Raw genomic sequence first — 20,644 nt, forward strand, 5'->3', positions numbered from 1 at the left:
CTCGATCTTGGATATGTTCCTACGAACCAAGGGAATCCAAACTACTAAATCCACAACCATATCAAAGCAATCATCCATTGCTATAAGACTGTCTGGAGCAAGGCATGCAGCATGCAAGAAAAGCTCCTAGAGCGTACTGTCACCACACCACGCATCCATCCAAAAGCGTATGCACAGCCCATTGCCAAGAATGAAGGATATGCCCCTTCTCACCAAGTACTCGGTACTCTCCATAGATTTCCAAATATATGACGCTCTATAAAGGGAAGAAGCCTTCACAAACCAACCACCCTGTTGGGTTTCATACTTGGCGACCGCCACCTCCTTCCAAAATCTCCCTTCTTTGTGGTGAATCTCCAAATCCACTTCCCAAAAAGGACCCAAAGGCCTAATGCCAACCCCTCCCTCCTCAAACCTCTTCCCATCTAAGCAGATGGAACTTCTAACTATCACTGGCACCCTTCTATAGGAAATCTCTCCTAAGCTTCTCAAGCCTGACCAAAATTGATTTAGGGCACTTAAAAAGGGATAGGAAATAGACCAGCATGTTAGAGAGAGCCTCCTTAATGAGAGTGAGGTGGTTGCCTAAATATAGATAGCGACACTTCCACGAAGCCAAAATCTTTTCGATCCTTTCAATAACCCTATCTCAGAGATGCTTAGTCAGCTTCCCAATGCATAGAGGAAGACCTAAATAGGTCAAGGGAAAGGAGCCTGGCACACATCCAAAGACACCCACCAAAAGGGCCCAACGTTTCCAACTTAACCGCATCGATTTTTAATCCAGAAACAGCTTCGAAACAAATCAACAACTTTCGAAGATTATCAACTAAATCTGACTCAGCATCACAAAAAAGCAGTGTATCGTCTACATACAAAAGATGGCTAATTTGTTCCTCCCTTGCTAAAACTGAGAAGCCATTGAACAGCCCATTCTCCACTCCTTTGTGAAGAATCACACAAAGAGCTTCTCTAATAACCACAAACAAGTACAGGGAAAGAGGGTCACCCTGCCTGGGTCCTCTCAAGGCCTTGAAGAATCCCTTAAGAGATCCATTGACCAATTTTGAAAAAGACAGATTGAACACAGGATTTGATCCACCCTCTCCATTTACTACCACATCCAACTCTAACCAGCATGTAGTCCAAAAATTTCCAATTAACGTGATCGTAAGCCTTCTCGATGTCTAGCTTACGGACTAATCCGCTTCTCTTCCCTACTTGGAATCAATACACTCATGGGCCACCAGGGTAGAGTCCAAAATCTGTCTCTCCGCCACAAAAGTTCCTTGATTTAGCGAAATTACCAAAGCAAGAACCTCTTTAAATCTAGAAGCCATGACCTTGGCCAAAATTTTGTAAGGGCCCCCAATGAGGCTAATTGGCCAAAAATTCTTTAACTGCTCTGCGCCTTCTTTTTTAGGAATGAGAGAAATGAAGGTTGCTCGTAATTCTCCTGATAAACGACCACGCTCAAATAATTCTGCAATAAACTCAATGACATCCGTTTTAACAACACGCCAGAATTTTTAAAAGAAGGCAATGGGGAAACCATCGAGGCCGAGGGCCTTGTCCCCACACATCGACCTGAGAGTCGCCACCACTTCCTCTTTGGAGAATGGATTCTCAAGAGACGACGCTTCTTCAAAGGATAACTGATTGAATTAGATTATGTCCAATCTCTGTCTCTGCCATTGATCTCCTAACAGGAGATTTTTATAGAAAGATATAATGGAATCGCAAATCTTAGCTTTGTCAGTAGTTCAAGACCCATCAATAATCAAACTTAAGATCCTATTATGGCAAGCGTAAGCACTAGCGATGCTGTAGAAAAAAGAGTGTTCTTGTCTCCTTCTTTAAGCCACATAGCCCTCAATCTTTGGCACCATTTAATTTCCTCCTCCTTGGCCAGATTGGACAAGCAGAGAGACAAAATCGCCCTTCTCTCTTTTTCCTCCATGGATAACTCACCACCTTCTTCCAACATGTCTAGATCGTGAATCTCTTCTGCCATCTTATTAAGTTCTTCTGCCCTTGCCCCTAAGAACTTCTTTCTTCTAAAGCTTTCTTGCAACATTTTAACTTTCTAGCCAATAGAGAACCTAGCGTACCCATCGACTGAGCAAGAGGACCACCATTCTTCCACTAATTGCTCGAAGCCATCAATCTCCAACCAAGATAATTCAAATCTAAAAGGCCTTGGACCCCAGTTACCTTCTTCCACCTCTAGCAAAATTGGGCGGTGGTCGAAAGTAGTCCTCAAAAGAGCTTGTTGATTTACCAATGGAAATATGTATAGCTCTGACAGGATCACATCATCTTGGCCATTAGACCATGTGTATTTAGCACCCTCTAAAGGGAGATCCACCATCTCATGCTTATCAACCCAATCTGAGAAATTAGCCATATTGTTGGTTATCTTCCCCCCACTGGACTTCTCAAAGGAGAAACGCACTATGTTGAAATCCCCACCCAAACACCAAGGAGCCCCCCATTTCTTTCTAATGGCATCAAGTTCCTCCTAGAACTATTCTTGTAGACTGTTCTAACAAAAGGACCATAGACAACGTTGAAGGTCCACTAGAACCCAGAAAAGATTTCACACGGCAAGACAGAAAGAAAAAAAAAAATCCAAGGAAACTGTCAACCTTATGCCAAATATCATAATTCCAAGCCATAATTATGCCCCCCATTGTTTCCACAGCATCAATAGAAATCCAATCAATATTTCTAATTCCGCAAATGGAATCAAGCATACCTTTATTCACTGCCCACAATTTAGATTCTAACACCGCAATAATGTCTACCCTGCTCTTCTTGCAAACCTTCCTAACCTAGTCCTTCTTGACGTTGCTACCCAGCCCTCTCATGTTCCAAGATAATATTATCATTAGACAGCTTCGTTTCCCGATCTGGCCCTCTTTCCTCTGCTTACTCTGGTCGTAGATTCATAGTTGATGGAACATCTCGCCAACCCTTAGGGGATTTCTTGTTCTTAAAGGCTTGATATTGCTACTGACGTTGAGCTGCCTTTTCATCACAAACTGGAAGAAATCATAGGCATCTTCATCTTGAACTCCAAACAATAGACCTAACAAACCCTAGACCCTAACCGGAATGTCTTTGGCCCATCAGAATTGCTCTTCCATGGCAGAGGATCTCAGTCGACATGTATCACTACCTACTCCATCTTGACCCAGATCATGGTAAAGTTTGGACCTGACTCAACTCTTGATTTTGCAGTGCACAAAGGGTGACGACCAAGGCATCTTCTAGTAGTTCACCTTGCATGGATCCTTCGACTAATAGCATCTTTGTACCCTCCATCTATATAGATTCTAATAGCTCAAACAATGTAATCACTCCTCCGCATGCATCAGCATCTTCTAGCAATTGTCTAGGAGCCTCAAGTTGATTCATGCCTTCCCTCTCTTCATCATCTCTAGAGATACGATTTCCAAGCAACACTGTTGAGATACCTTCTCCCTGAACCTCGTTAGCCCGCAACCTCTGTAGAATAGTCCTGTTCAAATCGACTAAGGGCTTAAAAGTGGTAGCAGGGGATGAAACATCACACCTGATTTCGAAATGTGTATGCTTGGGAGAGTTTAAGTTATCACCACATGTGAGATGGCCTACAAGTGTTGGGTTCGAAAGCAAGATGGCATAAGTGTCACCATCTAGGGTTTCCTGAACAGCATCACAGCCGTTCGATTTGAAATTCAAATTTAAAGTTGCCACGTGTCTCAAAGCAGTCCCTAGCTAACACATGTCACCAACCACAGCCGCACTAGACAAAAGATCATCTGCTTCGGGAGGACGTGATTGGATCGGCCAGCTTCAGAACCCAGGCCAACGTCCCGAGCATATCCGAGAGCAGGAGTAAAAGCATCCCGAGCTCCTTCGGGACAACCGACATCACGCGTCACCGAAGGGGACTGTCTCTCCTCACCTATCCCCTCTAAACAAAACCATAAGCCCACTCATGCCCTCATAAGGTACTCCAGTGGAGGAGTCCTCCCGAGCTCCTTCATTGACGTTCTCCGCCTGAAACCGGCAGGGAAGACCTTGTTCGGCCTCCTGCGCCTTCCATAAGTCCCCCACCGAAGATGGCATGCCCCAACCTCTTCTTTTTGAACTTTTATGACTACTCTCTCTTCTCCAATAATCGCCATGATCAAATCCGGTGGCTCCGACTCTTTCTTACATTGTACTCAAACTCTAACCACTCCAAGTTCTTCCCCATTTTCCATTGAGGGGTCAATAGCAACTATCTCCGCCAAATAGGAGGCAACCGTCATGAAAAAATTAGGGAAGCAAAATTCCAAAGGCACCTACAAGATTAAAAAAAACCACTCATCAATATGGCCGAATAAGGAAAGCTCCTCCCACCTCTTGAATTGTAATATCAGCCCTTCTCTATGTATTGCAATCGCCATGAAGAGGATGTCTTTGTTCAGCTCCGGTCATAGGTAGATCTATACCTCATTATAGTTGATTGGCTTGATGGAAAACATTTTTGGCCATAGTCTGCAGCACTCGTCCAACCACTCCACAATATGAGGAATGGTTGCACTATTTTCCATGATCGCAACGACTAAATTTTGCAGTCATTCCCACGATTTGTGTATAACCTCCGTATTCATGCAAATGACTTTGTCTCCTCTAGCTCTCTCCTTTGAAGCCCATTTCCCCATCTTCGGTGGATTTTGCCCAACTTCGCTAGAAGACCCTTTCTCAGAATCCGCCCCCCTCTCACTAGTTATATGAATCTTACCCATAACAACTTCCCTATACGAATGTGGATTCTAACCAACAAGTATTGCAGTAGCAATTAGATGAGTTCGTTCTCCGGGCGCTAGCCCTACAGCCGTCCTGGCATCAACTCGTGATGGTGTCTTAGCATCATATGATTGTCCTGCAAAGTTGTGCTCCGAACCAAACCGACCCCTCCGCACCAACAATTTCCTTCCACCGAAGCTCTCTCCATGCAGCATTCTCACTGTCCAGGCCAGCTCCTCCTTGAAACTCATGTGAACAAAGGCAAACCACGGTAGGAAGCATTATATCTGTCTCTTGGAATCACCACCTCCATGACAACCCCTGCTCTTCCAAACACCCACGAGAAGTTAATCGACAGCCATCCCTCAGGAAAACCTTCAACGTATGGTGTTGGAAATCCCAAAAGCTTCAATTTTCTATCCTCGTACGGATCTGTCCAAGGCTTCATACGACGGGCTGTCTTACAACCCTCCTCCCTTGAGTCTTCCTCCATAAGGTCATTATCTAGCACCTCATTTACCTCTAGCTGCCCCCTTCCAGCCTTCCCATGCATCACCCTAAGCGAATCATCCAGAAGACCACCACCTTGGTCTATGCACCATAGAACCAAAAGCATAGAAGATTCTCTCTATGTGTGTCCAATGTTTGTTGATGTATGGTGGAAAGAACAAACTGAAATTTTCTCGAATGTAGAAGCCTTCCAAATCAGAAAATGTTGTGCAACTGGAGTGGGATGAACATGTAGGTGCTCCAATGGCTTGGCATAATCGAATTGCATCTTCATCTAACAAGTCTCTACAACAAGGGGGGCACCAAACACCATTTCCTCCAATGAGGGAGAAACGACTAGCCAACATTATGTTTTTCAATAGGGCTAATCTTAACAACGAAGAAAATGCCATTTCCAAAGAGATGTCCCCGCACTAAGGATCCTCCCAATACAAGACCCATCTCCAAGAGAGAAGGCCAATCCTTGCCTAAACAAAAGGCCAATCGAGATAACTGCATTCCAAATACCTAAAGCTTGATAATGCAAGGTTCTGCCCTCCCCCCCCCCCAAAAAAAAAAAAAAATGCTCTCCCAATAAATTTCCCTCCATCAATGCAAAATTTCCATTGTCACTTTTCTAACAACACAACATTCATATATTCCAACTCTCTCATGCCCACTCCTTCAGAAATCAATCTGCATATCTCTTGCCATAGTAGAAATTGAATTGAAATTAATGCTTAACGTTGCCCCCCCCCCCCCAACGACAAATAATAGGCCTTCCATCTGGATAGCTACCTCTCAAACCTTTCAATCACCTTGCTCCGCAAATGCTTAACCCGTTTTCCCACACATAACAAGAGCCCCAAACAAGTGGATGGAGATGTCCCAAATCCACACCCGAAGACAGATGCAAAGCCAGATACTTCCTCTTTGGATAATCTAATACTTATCATTTCACTTTTCCTCACATTCACCTTAAGCCCAGGAACCCCCTCAAAACACCCCAAAATTTTCCTCACATAGTCAACCTCTAAAGCTTCTGTGTCACAAAATAGGGGGGTTCAACACTCTGAGTTGAGCTAAAACCATTTGTGAACGATCAAAAGTGGTTGAAGAAACCGTCAAGAAGGGAGAAAATGGCTTGAAACTGTTTTAAAAGTAATCGCGTGGTTGGAGTCTCGGCAATGCAGCAAAGTAGGCCATGCACCTAAGTTCGCACAGCTCAGGTCTTGATCACGCAGCTGGACCTTTAGCTGCACTATTGGTTCGGCCTGGACTCTCTTTTTACGCAAATTCCAACCCAAATTTTCTAGGTTTTCTTTAATGTTCTGGAGAAAGTAGAGCTCTTCTTGGGATATGTTGAGAAATTTTGATGACTTGAACACATGCATCTTCTTTATTGGCTTGCTTGATTGAACAATGCATGTTTGCAATCTTCTTAGTACAAGCAGGCTTCAATCAACAGTGGCAATGATTTTTAGAAGCAATCAGAGCTGCTAGTGATGTTCTTGGAGGCTCCTATCATCAATCCATGCACTTTTTTAATTGTTAGCACGCTCTAGCTACACGACTAGTTTGGCTTGCACAACTGAGCTCCAGCTGAGCAAATGATTTCACCAAGCGTGTGCAACTAGATAGCTAATTTTGGCCTACACAAATTGGCCTAGTTCTTTCAGTTGAAGCTCGGTATCTTTTAATTCATACCATCGGATCAAAATGTTAATTTGCAGACGGCTTTGATATTTTGTGGTCTTCAATTTAACCTCTTTCAGGACAATTGAATAATTGAGCCTCACTGGGCCACTCCATGTATGAGCACAGTTACTTCATTTTCTCCTAATCTGACATCTGTTTGCCTTGAGACTTTAAGAATGTTTCTGGCTTGTCTAGATCTTCATATGGTGCACTTCACAGATCAGATCTTTTGGCCCATTTATAATGATGGTTACATCAACCCAATCTAGTTTGATCTCCCATCAAACCAACTTCAAACTGCATACATGCTTTAGGAGCGGGAAGATCTTCCTTCTAGTTCCTGGAGAAAAATCCATAAGTGGGCCTCAATGATCAACTTACAAACGATGGATGTAGATATTTTGTGATCTAACCATCAGATTAACTCCAGACTTCACACGCGCTTAATGAATATTGAGACTTGTGAGCTTCAATTTGGCATACTTTATAGAGTAGATCTTTAGGCGCACTAGCATAGTCGTTAGATTGGTCATATGAGCAACATGGACTTCAAAACTGCTTTTTGAGACTGTAATTTGGGTGTTGACTTATTGAATTATAATCTGGGATGATCCAAACCCTTTGAAAGTCCGGATCAAGGTTTTGAGCTCTCTGTTGTTGACTTGTGGTGTACACCACTGCATATAATGGTTAAGATGAGTGTGCACAATTGTTTGCAAACTTTTAACTGCCAACGATGACTGGGCTCTGATGCAACTTAGCCTACTCAATGTGCAAGAAATACAGCAATGGACCCAGATCATTGATACCAAACTCATAACTCAAGAATCATTTCAATTTTTTTATCCGCTCTATATCATCTCCCGTAACAACAATATCATCAATATAGACAATCAAATTATTATTCCAAAAGGTATTTATCTGCACTACTTCGAGAATATCAACGCTTCAACATTGTTGTGTTGAACAACCAAAGTCATGCACATGGAGACTATTTTAAACCATAAAGAGCCTTTTTGAGCAGGCAAACCATATCAACTCCAATCAATGAAAGAAATCTATGGGTGGTGCCATATACACCTCTTCCTCGATATCTCCATGAAGAAATGCATTCTTGATGCCTATTGATGTAAAGGCCAAGGATGATTTATAGCAAGGGAAAAGAGTACAGAGAATTTAACTTGGCAACATGCGCAAAGGTCTCCGCTGGCTCAAATGATTCGGCCATGAACCACAACAACAACAGTAATAAAATAAATAATAATAGTAGTAATAATAATAATGAACCCATTAGCAGCATTCTTCATCATGGTGTGTCGTAGCAGGGCCGCAAAGGTTGTTACGTAGAGGTAACGGTGGTAACCGTTACATGTTACAAGGTTGTAACGGCCGTTATGGAAAAAATGACTTGTAGCTGCCGTTAGGGTGCCCGTAACAACCCGTTATGCTCCCAGTAGAGGTTGTAAAAATCCCGTAACCATGGTGTGTCATAACGGTTGTTACGAGGCCTAAAGGATGTTACATAAAGATAACGGTGGTGGCCATTATGGCCACCGTTGCTATTACAGAATACCTTGCATGTAATGGTTCGTTACAGGTCAGATTCAGGTTATTTGGTTTTTTTTTTTAATAAAACAAGAGACCGTAACAACCATTATGGCCCATATCATCAAGGAAACAGTGGTGGCCGTTACGGCTACCGTAACTGTTACGGAATACCTTGTTTTTCATAAGGATAAAAATCAAGAAAATTCATGCTCACCAATCCTCTTTAATCCAAAGGTTTGAGTTCCCAATGATGCCAACGCCACCCATAACAACTTAGCATCGACCTAGTCTGTCTCCCCACAGTGAAACGATAACACCTTTATCCATAGCTTGAATTTTCATCTACTAAAAAGCATTCAGCTGCACATTTTAACACCAACAAAAAATTGTTTAATTTGGGCTCTTTTTAGGGACAACTAGATCCCTGTTCCAAGAGAGAATCTTCATGAGGAAAATTTTGGAACGACCCATACCCTTTTTGCCCCTTAGAGGATCCCTCCCACTTTATCATAATTTACCAATGAGACACTACTCCTATAGCTAGTTTGCTCCCAAGGAGCTCTATTTGATGCCAATGTACCGTTAAACCAGACACCACAAACCATCCAAGAATGATTTTGAAACAAATCACTTGCTCCTTGAATGCTCACACATCAGTAATGTGTCATTAGCTACTTGAAGATGTGAAACCTATAAGCCTGATAGTTCCAAATTAAAACCCTTTATGATTCCTGCCTCAGTGCCTCGAAGGCAACATTCTTCAGGAGCCTTGACAGCCACGATGAAGAGGAAAGTGGAGAGGGGATCCCCTGGTGCAAGGCTCTCGGCCCATGAAGGAAAACTTCTATAGTCCCATTAAGCAATATTGACAAAGAAGCCAGAGCCAAACACTCTTTGATCCACCGATATGCGACATTTATTTGATGAAGCCCCAACCAACTTAATCATAGGCTTTCTCCATATCAAGTTTGCAAACGAGACCTAGGTACCTAGATTTGTGTTGAAGAATGAAGATCATTGCATTCATGTGCCATAGAGCACCGTCAAGGATTCGTCTTCCTTCCATGAACACCACTTGTGAGAGAAAATTGACCGAAGAGAGGACCCATACGATTCTTGAAGCGAGGATTTTAGCTACAATCTTGTATGGACTTCCGATCAAAATGATAAGAAAGTCTTTCATCCCACAGCCCCTTTTATTTTTGGAATTAAATCAATGAATGGTGAGCCGATTCCTTGCCAACTTTACTTGTTTCATAAAATTCTGTTAAAAAACCCAAAATTTATTTGACATCTTCCCAAAAAATCAAGAAAAACGCAAGGAGAACCCATTAGGGCCAGGAGTCCAATTCCTACCAAGCTCGAAAACAAAGTCCCTGACTTCTTCAGAGAAATTATCTCAAGGGCCGCAGCTTGAGCTTCAAAAATAACACGAAGCTATAAATTATCAAACTTCAGTCTCTATCACTGATCTGCCTTATACATATTCCTGTAGAAGTTAACACTTTCTAAACAAATGTCCTCTTCATCTCCCACAAGTTGGCCTTCAACATGGATAGCTTGAATTCTATTAATTTCGTCCTGGCTGACGCAAACCATGAAAGTATTGTGTTTTTATCTCCCTCCCAAAGCCAGTGCTCCTAAAATCATTGCATCTACCTTATATCTTCTTCTTTAAATTCCCTTCTATGCACATCTTTGAGATCGTTCCCCATGATCTTTTCTTCCTCTGACAGCTCCCTTTCTTCCTCAATAGCATACAAGGACAGAGCCTCTTCAAGGATTAAAGCCTTAAGTTTCTTTTCTTTTCTTTTTTTCTTTTTGAGAGATAATGAAGATTTTATTAAGATGCCCACCGAAAGGCAGGAAAAGAATACAAAGCCTTAGTTTCTTCAATATCCCTGAATTGATTCTTTCTTCATTCCTTGAGAATGTTCATCAACAATTTCATCTTCACCACTAATCTTCTGCATGCATTGCTAGTGGGATTATATTAGCAAGTATAAACATCCAGGAAGCAGGAGCGGGAGCAGGACTGCAAACAATGTGTTGCAACAACATATTTGTACAAGATATGGATGAGCATAAATGCAGTAATTTGACTATTTTTATGGTGGAAACTATCGTGGACAGCTAAACAATATAAACCTCCAAAAGCTCTTGCCTACACCAAGTAGAAAAGTTTCCAAGAGTAATTTCACATGGTGAACTACTGCTAAACTGGCATGTAGGCTTAATCTAAATCTCATGACAATCCATACAATGAAAGAGTTGACCTACCAGAGATGAACTTGTTCCAACCACAAAAAGCTTTGATCCATTGCGCTGCAGAACAGACCCAGAGATAATAAGAACCAATTGTGGAGATGTTCTTCACTGAAACAATGAATTCATTACAGACTTAACAATAATCACAGATAAATAAGACAATTTTCTTTATTTTACCGCTATTGCTCCTATTCTTTGTAAAAAGGAGTACGATGTTCCTGCCAAAGCAACCTGTATTGAGAATTCCAACAGAAAATTTAAGTGAAATAACACAGCATCTGTTTTGGAAACAAAGATCTAAATATGTTAGATGCAATACTCAAGCCAATTTTTTAACTCATAGAAAAACTAGAAACCACCTGAAATGCATTATCAGGGCAGCTGTAGAAGAACTTCGCAAGAGACCCAGCATTGACTGTCAGAGGTGGCCTAAGAGAAACAGTTGGAGCAGGAAGCCAAACAAGCATAAAATCTGCAATTATGGCCATTACCTAAGAAGTGACGTGAATAAACAAGTGAAATAAACTGAGGTAAGAAACAGTCACCATGACTTCAAATGATGAAAGAAAAAGCATGGTGGTAATAAATTTAAGATAACAAAAATCAATATCTACAATGAGACCAGAGAAAGAAAATCTGGGTAAGCATTATATCTACAAGAAAACATATAGGGTAAAACATACCATGTGAAATTCTAAATAGTGACAGCCTAATATTACACAGAGATAGACAGACTAACAGCCATTATACACTACAAAGTTCTGATTTTGTGGACCGGCGTCACTAAGAAAAACTGAATAACATATTAAAAGCAATGTAAGCTTTGATGAACCTGAATATAGCAGATGGTAGTGAGAATCTGCCAATGGACTTTGTGTATCAGGTGTTCTCGAAGTTGACAAATAGAAGAGCATGTCCTGATTAGAAAGACTATTGCAAGATCAATCAGCAAGATGGGAGAAGCACCTGCATGACTCGTATTGTAATTAGCATTCAACTTTCTGGAAATTTTGTCATTGGCTCTTGGTTGTTGGAACTGAAGTTAAACCACACTTGACATTCTTCCTTATTGTATATTTTAACGAGTAGTTTGCTGTTCTATACTTTTATATGGATAGTTTGTTAATTCGACAACTTACAGGTGGGACTAGTCGTTTGTTTTTCATTCTATATACTTATCAGTGCAATGTTAAACTCAGTTAATGAAATTCACTTAAGGTTCTCAATAGTTTTCAAGATATCAATGCCTGATTAAGATCCACAGAGGAAACTAGGATTTGAATTTGCACAGACATTTTGGAGTCTACATTTGATAAAATCGATGAACCCGAGGAATGGTGTGCTTTAGGAGGCACAGTCATTTTTTTCCAGAATGGAGATCCACCTGCACGTTCGGGTCATACACTAACATCAACAACTACATGACTGAAGTGCTAGTCAGGTTGAAAAAGTTCTTGATTTATCGACCTTTTTGGTGAGAGTCCAAAATGTTTAGAAGTTATTTTCATGAGTCGCTTAGAAGGCTTTCAGGCTCCTCATCTTGTGTATTCGATTTTTTATGCTCATGTTGTACCTACGATCATATCATACTAATATTCCTTCTATCATGCTAGTTGTTATATTTATGACTAGAATTGTCGTGACGATCATTTGATTGCAATAATCATGTATGATAAGTTTTTTATAAGATCTCTTATATGACAATTAGGATGCCAATCACATTATCTTGCAATATACCGGAAAACTCAGTGGGATTAATTACACAAAGTCTTTACCAATAGAGGTTTAGAAGTGCATAGAGATACTGGGTTATTTTGGTTGACAAAGGTGTTCCACAAGATTGTAAGATCAAAGAAAATGCTAGACACATAAAAGAAAAGTACCACGGTACCTACTTATAAGAATAAATGAGACAAAGTTGCACTAAGTTCCTCACTTTATAGAGCTTCATGTATTTGGAAAGCGATTGTGGCAATTGATCATTTGGTTCAAAGGGGGATTGGTTTTTGTTAGGTATTGATCATCGCATTCGTTTTTGGGAGGACGTATGGTGTGGTGACCATGCGCTTCAAGATCTCTTTCCTACAATCGTTCATCTTGCTCTAATCGATTTTCTCCATGGCAGCTTGTTTTTCCTATTGAGGTGGTTCAGTGGTGTGGAACCATCCTTGTCGTAGGAATATGACGGATGAGGAGATTGTTGAGTTCGTTGGGTTAATGGATCGTCTCAAAAGTGATCTTCCTTCCTCTTCAGAAGCGGATTCGATGACTTTGAGGGGTCATAGTTTGGGAAAGTTTCGGTTTGTTCATTATTTAGCACCATTTCCAAGCTGTATAGTCATTCACTTGTCTCATCCTTTTCATTATTGGTTATACAAAACCCCACCTTGGGTGGCGGTGTTTGTATGGCATGTGAGGCATAAGAGGGTTCTCACCATGGACAATCTTCAAAGAAGATCCTTAGTTCTCCCCAATATCGGCTTGATGTGCATGGAGAACTCGGAATCAACTAATCATCTTTTTCTACATTGCCCTTTTGTATATAAAGTTTGGGTCCATTTCTTGAGCTTGCTCCAGATAGATTGGAAGATGCTGAAGTCTATGGAAGACGTGTTGTGGGCTTAGCATGGGGGAGGAGTAAGAAAACCCAGAAAAGCTAAATGGAGGCTGATTCTTATGGCCGTCTTTTGGATTTATTTGGGGAGGTAGGAATGAGCAGTGCTTTCGAAATGAAAGATGGAAGTGGATGAGGCTATCAAAAAGATCAAAGACATTGCGTCGAGTTGGACTGTTTATTTAAAGGCCAGCTTGGCCACAAATCTTTTTGCTTCTTCTTATTGTTGTGTGGGGGTTGTATTCTTTTCCCATTTTTGTGGTATATATATACACATATACACATACACACTAACTAGCGTAGGACTTATGAATCATACCATGAAACTTTCGGAGAGAGTGACTACACAAAAACTAAGCATGAGATGAATGCATCAAGAAATCAGATGGTTTCATGCCTAGGAAGTCTACCACTAAAGCTATTTTCCTACTTAGACAATTAATAGAGAAATATAGGGAGATGAGAAAGGATCTTCACATGCTTTTTATTTATTTGTTTTTTAAAAGATGATAATTTTATTAGGCCGCAACCCAAAAAAATAAAATCGGGGGGGGGGGACAGAAAAGAAAGAAATCTAGAAACACAACAGCCCCTTGGCTGGAAACGACTACAAGAAGCTACCCAATCTTAGAACTGAAGGACCCTACTGAAGACCCAGCAACAGAAAGGCTTTTGTTGCGAAAGCACCAATTATTCCTTTCTCCCCATATGACCCAAAGGACTGCAAGTAGGGTCATCCTCCATTTCTTTCTACCAGGACTCCCTCCAGCTGAGACATGCCAAGAGACAAGAAGGCCCTTGATGGAGGAAGGCATGACCCAAGTAACATTTGCTAAGGCAAAGACCCCGGACCAAAGGCCCGAAGAGAATGGGCAGTGCATGAATAAGGAGCTTTAAGAGGATATACTGACTTAGAGAAACCATACGATAGGTCCTAAAGAGTTGATTTGGTTGGTGTCGGGAAAGAAATGATTTCTAAGAGGATATATTGATATGATTAAAGACATGTATGAGGGAGTGGTAACAAATGTGAGGACCACTTTTGGAGAGACAAGTGAGTTCCTAATTACTGTAGGCTAGCACTAGGAGTTGGCCTTAAACCCATACTTTTTGGCATTGGTTATGGATGGGTTAACAAGGAATTTGCAGCAAGAGATCCCATGCTATATGTTGTTTGTAGATGACATAGTTTTGATTGACAAGACAAGGCAGGGCATAAACACACTGCTAGATTTATGAGGGGTTCTTTAGAATCTAAAGGATTTAAAATAGTGGCTTTGGTTGTTAAATGATTTGATGCTTTGTATATTTCAACCAGTTCTTTAATAAAATATATTGCCCTTTAAATAAAATAAAAAAAGTAGTCAAACTAAAGTAGAATATATGGAGTGAAACTTCAATAACAATAGGAGTGAAAACAAAGAATTAGTTAAAACTGTTGACCAAGAAGTTTCCCAAAATGACCACTTATGATACATTGGGTCAATAATTCATGAGAGTGGGGAGATTGAGAAGGATGTTGAGGGGAGAGTACATGGAGTGCAATTTTAATAACAATAGGAGTGAAAAGGAGAAATTAGTTAAGATTGTTGACCAAGTATTTCCCAAAATGACCATTTTTGATACTTTGGGTCAATAATTCATGAAAGAGGAGAGATTGAGAGGGATGTTGACCATAGAATTCAAGCTGCTTGAAAGAAATGGAGATGTGCCTCTAAAGTTCTATGTGATCGTTGTCTACCACTCAAACTGAAAGGGAAATTCTATAGGACAGCTATCAGACCAGCCAATAGGTGTTCCATAATGGTAACAGTGGTGGTTGTAACAGCCACCACCATTACCGTTATAATATGGGCCACTACGATCATTACGGCGAAAAAAATTATTTCTTGACTGTTACAGGTCCGTTACAGGGATTTACAATCCGTTATGGGACCATTACGGGGCTGTTATGACTCATTTTTTCTGTAACGGCCGTTTCGGCCCCCCTAATGCGTAACGGTTATGACCATTACCATTGCATAACAGCCGTTACGGCCGTAATGTAACTGATTTGGTATACCATGAGCAGCCATGCTTTAAGGGATAGAATGTTGGGCACTAAGGAACAACATGTTCGTAGAATTGAGTGTAGCTAAAATGAGGATGTTGAGATGGATGGATGGATGACACGACGAGAAAGGATAGAATTAGAAATGAATGCATTCGAGGGAACTTAGGAGTAGAACCAATAGGTAATAAGATGAGAGAAAGTAGACTACGATGGTTTGGTCATGTGCAATGAAGACCAAGAACCATGTGTTAGGACTAAGTTGGTACAAGTTGAAGGTTCTAAAGGGCAAGGGGAAGGCATGATAGGAACTGGATGGAGGTAGTAAGAAATGACTTGATGACTAATGGTCTAACTGAAGGTCTGGCCCTTGATAGAGTGGACTAGCGGAACAAGATTCATGTAGCCAACCCCAAATAATTGGAATAAGGCTTAGAGGATAACAATGTTGATGATGATGTATGGCAAATTGTTAGTTCACCAAACTGAAGTAGGTGATGATTTTTAAGGTGCATGCCTTAAATGCTACTAAATAGTCAATCCAGTTACAAGAGGTAAGGAGGAATGTTCACAATTATATCTCTTAAATAAATAAATAAAGGCCAACCATTGTATCTCTTGAAGTTGATAAAGAGCAACTTGCACAATTCATCAAGATTGCATCAGGATCAACCTCAAAGGTGAGGTTATTGGTATACCTTGTGGTTGGAGTCATTGCAAGAAATGGTACCATGTCCATGCTTGCATAGGGGCTTTCTGCCAAAAGGTATGCATGACCTTTATGACCTGTTGTGGTATATTGTATACGAAGTTTGTTCTTGTATGCAGTGTTCAAATTATCAGCGATATTATCAAAATATCGCCGATAATATCGGTGTCGCCAGTGCAGGGACACCGAAACCTCATTATTTCGTTTCGCTTCCAGGTTTCGCCGAAATCTCACCGATATTATCGGTATTTTCAAAAGGGCGTCGATATTTCGTTGTTCCCACCAATCACAAGTGGGAACTATAGCTAACAACCCCCTTTTATCGATAAAAGGGGTGGTTGTCGGCGAGAAAATCACAAAAAACATAAGAAATACCCGTTTTTTCGCCCGGATTTGGAGGAAGACACGAATTTAGCTGCTATTGAGTGCAGATCGGCATTTCCAGTAAGATTCGACCCCAAAAATTCCTCTTTTTTTTCGTCCAAAAATCCTCTGCAACGTCTCGATTCCGCCAGCGGGCCGAGATCTTGTTCGAAATTAGAGGTTTTTTTTATTTGGGATGAGGGAGAGGGATTTTCGGGTTGAAAATCCGGAGAAATTGGTGGGAAGGAGATAAAATTTTGAAAATTTTGGAAGGGGAGAGTGATTTTGGGGGTTTTTATCGCAATCGGGCGGCGTGAATGGCATTGCGTACTTGGTTACTCAATACGCTCTTATCGTACGAGTACACTCTATTGGGCCCACAGAGAATGTATCTGGTCTATCCATGCGGTCCATCCATTTTTCCATATTATTTTAGGGGTTGAGACCAAAATTTAAGTGTACCAAACGATCAAGTGGACCACACCATTGGAAACAGCTTGAATAATGACTTCGACCGTTAAAACTTTTCTAGGGCCCACAGTGATGTTTATTTCTCATCCAACCTGTTCATAAGATCACACGGACATGGATGAAGGGAAAAAACAAATATTAGTTTGATCCAAAACTTCTGTGGCCCCCAAAATATTTTCAACGGTAAATGTTCAATTCATATTGTTTCCTATGGTGTGGTCTACTTGAAGTTTGGATATACTTCCTTTTTAGGCTCAAGACCTAAAATTATCTGTTAAAATGGATGGATGGAGTGGATAAAATACATAAATCACGGTGGACCCCACAGGTGAGCTTTGACGGTGCAAGCTCACTTGGTTGCATCACTTTGACGGTGTTCAAAAGACCCCACCACAGCGGGTGCAGGTCGGTGCTCCGTGGGCCCCACCATGATGCATTTGTTGTATCCATGCTATCCATTAATTTTGAAATATTATTTTAGAGCTTTATCCAAAAAATGAGTTAGATCTAAAACTCAGGTGGACCACACCACGGGAAAACAGTAGTGAGATATCCACCATTTAAATCCTCCTAAGGCCCACTGTACTATTTATTTGACATCCAATCTGTTAATTAGCTTATAAAGACTCAGATGAAGGGAAAAAAACAAAGATCAGGTTTTTCCAAAACCTTTATGGCCCCCAGAAAGTTTTTAATGGTCAAAGTTCATTCAACACTGTTTCTTGTAATGTGGTCCAATTGAGACTGGGATATACCTCTTTTTTTTTCTCATATCATAAAATTATCTATAAAAATAGATGGACGGCATGGATGAAACACATACCTCGTGGTGGGGCCCACAGAGCACGGCAGGAGAGGAGCCAAATCCCTTTCCGCAGTGGATCAGGGACGCGGATTTCCTGCGGAAGCCTTTCCCACTGTTCCTACGCTGCAAGCTCAGGTGGGGCCACTGCGATGGTTGTGAGAAATCCTCAACATTCATCCGTTTTCTGATTTCATTTTAGTACTCGTTTTAAAAAATGAACGGTATCCAAAGCTCAAGTGAGCCATACTAAAGGAAAATGTGGTTTGGGAAATTCCTACCGTTGAAACCTTCCTGGGTTCAACAGTGATGTTTAGATGCCATCCATACCGTTGAAACCTTCCTGGGTTCACTTGAGTTTTAGATACGGTTCATTTTTGGCATCATGTCCGAAAATGAACTCACAAAACAGATCGACGGGGAGGATTTTTCACAAACATCACAGTGGGCCCCAAAAGTGGGGACAGTGATCCACCATTCAAAACTTCTTAGGGGCCACAGAAGTTTCTGATCAAGCTTATATTTTTGTTTTCACGTCATCTCTATGTTAACTTATGAAGAGGTTGGATCTAAAAAATACATAATGGTGGGCCTTATAAATGTTTCAACGGTGGGTGTGACTGATCCCACAGTTTCCTGCGGTGGGTCCACTTGAACTTTAGATCTATCTCATTCCTTTTATCATGCCATAAAGCCATCTTTACAAATGGTTGGACGGTATGGATACAACACACGCATCATGGCAGGGTCCACAGAGCTTAGTGATGTCACTTCAATAGCGATTTGGCTACTGCCATGTCAGTATCTAATCCGCCCCCAACCAAAGGAAAACGGATGGGCTACACCCCCTGCCACCAGCCAATGGCTGGTGGTCAGTGATTTGTGGGCCCCTGTCCCACCATGATGAATGTGTTTCATCCATGCTGTCCATCTATCCAAATCATGGGTCCATTTTGGATGGATCATAGCTTGAAAATAACAGCAATGAAAAGATTTTTAAACCATTTAATCTTCCCCATTGAATTTCTAGATGGGACCATTGTCAATTCAATTACTTTTGCATGTCTTAATTGTTGTAAGCTTACATTTATATTATATAAACTCATTTTGATTACTATTTGAGTGATTTCTTATGACAACGCATGCTTTTTAGCCCCCATTAAATGGAAACTTCTAATTTAATGCATTCTTTTTGCAAATTTTTCATTCCTAAATATGTGAATATATGTATTTAGGCATGTCCTGAAGTTTCATTGAAAAATTCCACCATTTTCTCCACATTTTTCCCTTTTTCCCTGCATTTCCGGTTATCGGCGATAACGATATTATATCTTTATCTCCAGCCAGCGAAACTTGTAGCGACACCGACAACTCGAACACTGCTTGTATGGAACATTGTCAATGAGAGTGGGATAAATTTGTAACTAATCATATGACTCGTATCTAAAGGTGGAGCACCTGAGAAGTGCTAGAAATTTCATCAAATGTCTGATCTGGAAACTTTAAAAATGTTTTACTATAATTTTTTGGACAAGTTCAGCTGTTTAGACTAGTGTTCGAAATATCGATACTATCGGCCGATATTATCGGTATCGGGCCCTAACGAGACGAAACTCCTCCAATAACCCCCGGAAGATACCGAAAATCCAAAACTTCATATATCGGCCGATAATATCGTCGATATCGCACCTGGGAGAGCATCATTATCCGAAAAAAAAATGAAAAAAAAAAAAGAAAGAAAAACTTTTAACGGTAGATTTCGGTACCTGAAAAGAAGATCACCCTGATCGGAAGTTATGTCCGATGGGCCATTCGAATCGAAGCCTCTGATTTGGAAAGATTTGGCCGCGAAATCCGTCGAAATCGTCGAAATAATCGGCATTTGGGAGAGATTTAGGGTTCCGGCGTTCCAGAACCCTCTCTGCTTCGAAAAAAAGGGCCCCGAGCCCTTATTCAGAGGAGGCGGACGGACACGTCACCGACTGTGTTGACGTCACCAAGTTATGTGGGTCCCATCATGAGGTATATATTATATCCAAACCATTCGTCCATTTGGCGAGCTCCTCGTAAGGCTTTATCTGAAAAATAAGACAAATCCAAAGATCAAGTGGACCACACTGGAAAAAAGCAGCGGGATATTGAACATCCACCATTGAAACCCTTTTGAGGTCGCAAAAGTTTTGGATCGTATGATATTTGTTTTTCCTATTCATCAAGGTCTTTGTGACCTCATGAACAGATTGGATGGAAAACTAACGTTATGGTGGACCCTACGAATGTTATAACGGTGAGAATCATTGTCCTCACTGCTATTTGTGGTGTGGTCCAATTGAGGTTTGGATGTCACTCATTTTTGGGTTCGTGATCTAAAATGATCTCTCCAAATGGATGAACAGTGTGGATATAATAAATACATTATTGGTGGGGCCATGTAACTCTAATCTCCTTTGAACTGTTTGTACAACTCAGAGGTCTGCTCGTCTGGGCGCATGAAGTTCATGCGCTGGAAACTTAGGTGGGGTCCACCGTGATGTTTGTGAGAAATCCACTCCGTCCATCCGTTTTTTGAGCACATTTTAAGACATAGGGCCAAAAATGAGCCGGATCCAAGACTCAAGTAAGCCGAAAACGTGAGGATTGAAGGTCCACAGTTGAAATATTCGTGGGGCCACAGGTTTTGAATCAGTCTAATATTTGGGTTTTCAATTCATCCCAGTAGTAATGACGTAATGAACAGTATGGATGGAATGTAAACATCACTGTCGACCCAGGAAGGTTTCAATGGTAGGAATTTCCCGACCCACCTTTTTCTGTAGTGCGGCCCACTTGAGTCTTGGATCCTGCTCAATT

The 20,644-nt window shown here is 41.1% G+C and overlaps 1 protein-coding gene across 4 annotated transcripts in view; it reads right to left on the reverse strand.

Annotated features, from left to right (window-relative positions):
• Positions 1-20,644, reverse strand: part of LOC131230738 (protein RETICULATA-RELATED 4, chloroplastic-like) — a 67,658-nt gene that overhangs the window by 32,575 nt on the left and 14,439 nt on the right. For 3 of the 4 annotated variants that reach the window (XM_058226690.1, XM_058226689.1, XM_058226688.1), the window contains exons 3-5: positions 11,145-11,276; positions 10,963-11,016; positions 10,798-10,842 (exon numbers count right to left, since the gene is read on the reverse strand). In XM_058226690.1, the coding sequence (XP_058082673.1) occupies positions 10,798-10,842; positions 10,963-11,016; positions 11,145-11,276 (231 nt within the window). Of the gene's footprint in view, positions 1-10,415; positions 10,682-10,797; positions 10,843-10,962; positions 11,017-11,144; positions 11,277-20,644 lie in introns of those variants that run through there. The other variant, XM_058226691.1, reaches the window with a different exon arrangement.

The sequence above is a fragment of the Magnolia sinica genome, chromosome 17 (genome assembly GCF_029962835.1).
Source record: "Magnolia sinica isolate HGM2019 chromosome 17, MsV1, whole genome shotgun sequence".
NCBI classification, from domain to species: Eukaryota; Viridiplantae; Streptophyta; class Magnoliopsida; order Magnoliales; family Magnoliaceae; genus Magnolia; species Magnolia sinica.